The 3,843-nt window shown below is 45.7% G+C and overlaps 1 protein-coding gene across 1 annotated transcript in view; it reads left to right on the plus strand.

The window, feature by feature from the left end:
• Positions 1-3,843, plus strand: part of NOVA2 (neuro-oncological ventral antigen 2) — a 31,860-nt gene that overhangs the window by 26,309 nt on the left and 1,708 nt on the right. The window contains exon 5 of the mRNA XM_008578606.1: positions 3,496-3,840. Within this exon, the coding sequence (XP_008576828.1) occupies positions 3,496-3,840 (345 nt within the window). The remainder of the gene's footprint in view (positions 1-3,495; positions 3,841-3,843) is intronic.

A 3,843-nucleotide genomic window follows, 5' to 3' on the forward strand; every position in this document is an offset into this window, starting at 1 on the left:
CCCTTTCTCCTACGAATTTTTTTTTTTTTTTTTTTTGTGGTGGCTGGCCTGTACTGGGATTGGAACCCTCAACCCTGGTGTTACAAAACCATGCTCTAACCAACTGAGCTAACCAGCCAGCCCCTCCTACAAATATTTTGTCATGTCCACTTTACTCTCGGAAATACTAGGATACTTCAAAAAGTTCATGGAAAAAAGAGAATTAAAAGATAATACAAATTTTTCCATGATCTTTTTGAAGTACCACTGTACTATTCATATATTTATATAAACAATTTACACCCATAAGATTTTTTAACAGTTTTATTGAGATATAATTCACATACGTATAATTCACCCATTTAAAGTGTACATCTCAATGCCTTTTATTATATTCACAGAGTTGTGCATCCATTGCCACAATCAATTTTAGAACATTTTCATTACCTCCAAAAGAAATCTTGATCCCCTTAGCTGTCGCCCCTCCATCCCCCACCCCAGTTCACCCACTCCCTGGCCTTAAGCCACCACTAATCTACTTTCTTTGTCTATGATGATTTTCCTATTCTGGACATTTCCATAAATGGAATCATACAATATGTGGTCAACCATTACCACTATCTAATTCCAGAATATTTCTTTCATCCCCAAAAGAAACCCCATACCTGTTAGCAGTCACCTCCCAATCTCCCTCCTCTTGTCCCCTGGCAACTGCTGATTTACTTTTTGTCTCTGTGGATTTGCATATTCTGGACATTCATGTAAATGTAATCACACGTGGTCTTTTATGACTGTCTTCTTTCACTTAGCATCAGGTTTACTAGGTTCATCCGTGTTGTAGCATGTATCAGTACTGTTCGTTTATATTTATTGCCAAGTAATATTCTATTGTATGGTACCAGCCAGCTGCCAAATATAAATATATACATATATTCCATTGTATGGATATACCTCATTTTATTTATCCCATGAGACTTTTTAAAATACAGGAGAAATAAAAAGAAGGTGATTTGTTGTAAAATAAGATGAATTTTATTTTTTTTTAATTTTTTTTTTAAAAAGATGACCGGTAAGGGGATCTCAACCCTTGGCTTGGTGTTGTCAGCACCACGCTCAGCCAGTGAGCAAACCGGCCATCCCTATATGGGATCCGAACCCGTGGCCTTGGTGTTATGAGCACCACACTCTACCGAGTGAGCCACGGGCCGGCCTTAAAATAAGATGAATTTTAATATGTAAATACTCAGCAGAGACAACAGTAGAAGAAGTGAGGAAACAGTCTTAAAATCAGATGAATTTTAATATGTAAATACTCAGCAGAGACAACAGTAGAAGAAGTGAGGAAACAGTCAGCGGCTCACAGCTAAACATAGCTAAGTGAAATGGCTAATGCAAAGTGATCCATAGTGCTGTATCGGAGACTTAGTGGCAAGTCGTGGAGACTTAGTGGGACAAGTGGTGTTACCACTCATGTCAAGGTTTTCTAAAATGATGAACAACACTTGGTAAAATTCAGAACAAAACAAAGTACAATCTTCTCTTGATTTACTGGTAGTTGCATTCCTGGAAATTTCAGCAGCTCTTAAAACTATGCAAAAAAAAAAACCAGCTTGATCCTTACATGTATTCTGGGATTCCATTCTGGGCTCAGAGATTTATAGACAGGCTTTTCACCAGCATGAATGTCTAGTGGGACATTCAAATGTAGGACCCGGGACAGTTCTCCATTGTGAGGAACTGACTCCCCATTGCAGTGTACAGACAGCTGTGACCCTGCCCACTGGATGTCCACATCTGCCCCCAGTCTTTGTACCAACCAAAACTTCCTTCACAAATTTCCCATACGCCCCCAAGGTCTGGCTTGGGGATGGAGAGGAGAGGTGCAAGCTTCAGGGGGTGGAATCCACAGGTCTAAGGGGACACGGGAAGGATTTTTGAGAAGGAGGAATTTATGTGTGAAATGCTCTCAGAGATATGAAAGGAGATCATTGGTTTTGAAATATCCCCACTGGAATTAAGATTGATCAGACTTGGGACCGGCCCGTGGCTCACTCAGGAGAGTGCGGTGCTGATGACACCAAGGCCACGGGTTCGGATCCCCTATAGGGATGGCCAGTTTGCTCACTGGGTGAGCGTGGTGCTGACAACACCAAGTCAAGGGTTAAGATCCCCTTGCCGGTCATCTTTTTAAAAAAAAAAAAAAAAAGATTGATCAGACTTGTGGCTGCTCAGACAAATAGGTAGTTGAGGGACAGGCTGCTCACAGTGGAGAACAAGGGACCACCATTTTTAAACAACCAATTTTCTCATCCTGGAGAGGCCTCCTCTCCTAACTCCCTGCCTTCACAGATGTAAGCTTTCGTTATCTTCATTCTACCAATAACACAACGGAATTAGTCTGCTAGGTCTGCTGTAATAAAGTACCATAGACTGGGTGGTTCAAACAACAAAACTTTGTTGTCTTATGATTCTGTAGGCCAGAAGTCCAAGGTCAAGATGACCACAGGGTTGGTCTCTTCTGAGGCCTCTCTCTTTGGCTTGTACACAGCCGTGTTCTCGCTGTGTCTTCACATGGTCTTTCCCCTAAGTATGTCCTAACCTCTTCTTTAAAGGACCGCAGTCACAGTGAATTAGGGCCCACCCTCATGACCTCACTTTACCATAATTACTTCATTAAAGACCCTATCTCTAAATACAGTCATACTCTGAAGTACTGGGGGTTAGGATTTCAACATATGAATTTGAGGGGGACACAATTCAGCCCATAACAATAACAAAGAGGTTAAGCGAGGAGACCATGTCATAAGGTGGGAAGCACCAGGGATCAGGAATCCAGGAGGCTGGATTTCATCTCCTTCGCTATCTGAGTGACCTGGACAAGTCCCTTCACCTCTTAGGCCTCAAGCAGCTCATCTGTAAAGTGTCACTAATGAAGCCTTTTCTGGGGCTGGGAGTCAGAGTACTTAGCAATAGAAGGCGCGGGCACCTGGGGGCCGGCCCGTGGCTCACTTGGGAGAGTGCGGTGCTGATAACACCAAGGCCACGGGTTCGGATCCCATATAGGGATGGCCGGTTTGCTCACTGGATGAGCGTGGTGCTGACAACACCAAGTCAAGGGTTAAGAACTCCTTACCGGTCATCTTTAAAAAAAAAAAAAAAGAAGGAAAGAAAAAGAAGGCGCAGGCACCAGTGCAAGCTTGGAGCAGGATCCTGGCAGCCTCCACTGGATCAGCCATTAAGCCTTTAGGTGCTAGATGCAGAGGAGGTACTGGAGATCCCAGGGACATGGGACATGGTGGCTGAAGGGTTACTAGGGGACCTGGAATACCTGCTATTAATTTACCAAGCGTTGTGGAAATATTTCGATATTTTTAACGACGAGTAGGACCATACTGGTACACATCAAGGGGGCACGCTGGGCCTGACTGTGGACACTAAGGAGGAGGGGTGGGAAATGAGTGGAGACTGCTCAGTCTCTGACCACCCTAAAGACTCTCCCTCTTGCTCCCCACACAGGCCAAGCTGATCGTCCCCAACAGCACTGCGGGCCTGATCATCGGCAAGGGGGGCGCAACGGTGAAAGCCGTGATGGAACAGTCAGGTGCGTGGGTGCAGCTGTCCCAGAAGCCGGAGGGCATCAACCTGCAGGAGCGCGTGGTGACCGTGAGCGGTGAACCTGAGCAGGTGCACAAGGCCGTGAGCGCCATCGTGCAGAAGGTACAGGAAGACCCCCAGAGCAGCAGCTGCCTCAACATCAGCTACGCCAACGTGGCTGGCCCCGTGGCCAACTCCAACCCCACCGGCTCGCCCTACGCCAGCCCGGCTGACGTGCTGCCCGCTGCCGCCGCCGCCTCGGCCGCCGCC

The sequence above is a fragment of the Galeopterus variegatus genome, unplaced genomic scaffold (assembly GCF_000696425.1).
Source record: "Galeopterus variegatus unplaced genomic scaffold, G_variegatus-3.0.2 Scaffold1725, whole genome shotgun sequence".
NCBI lineage: Eukaryota > Metazoa > Chordata > Mammalia > Dermoptera > Cynocephalidae > Galeopterus > Galeopterus variegatus.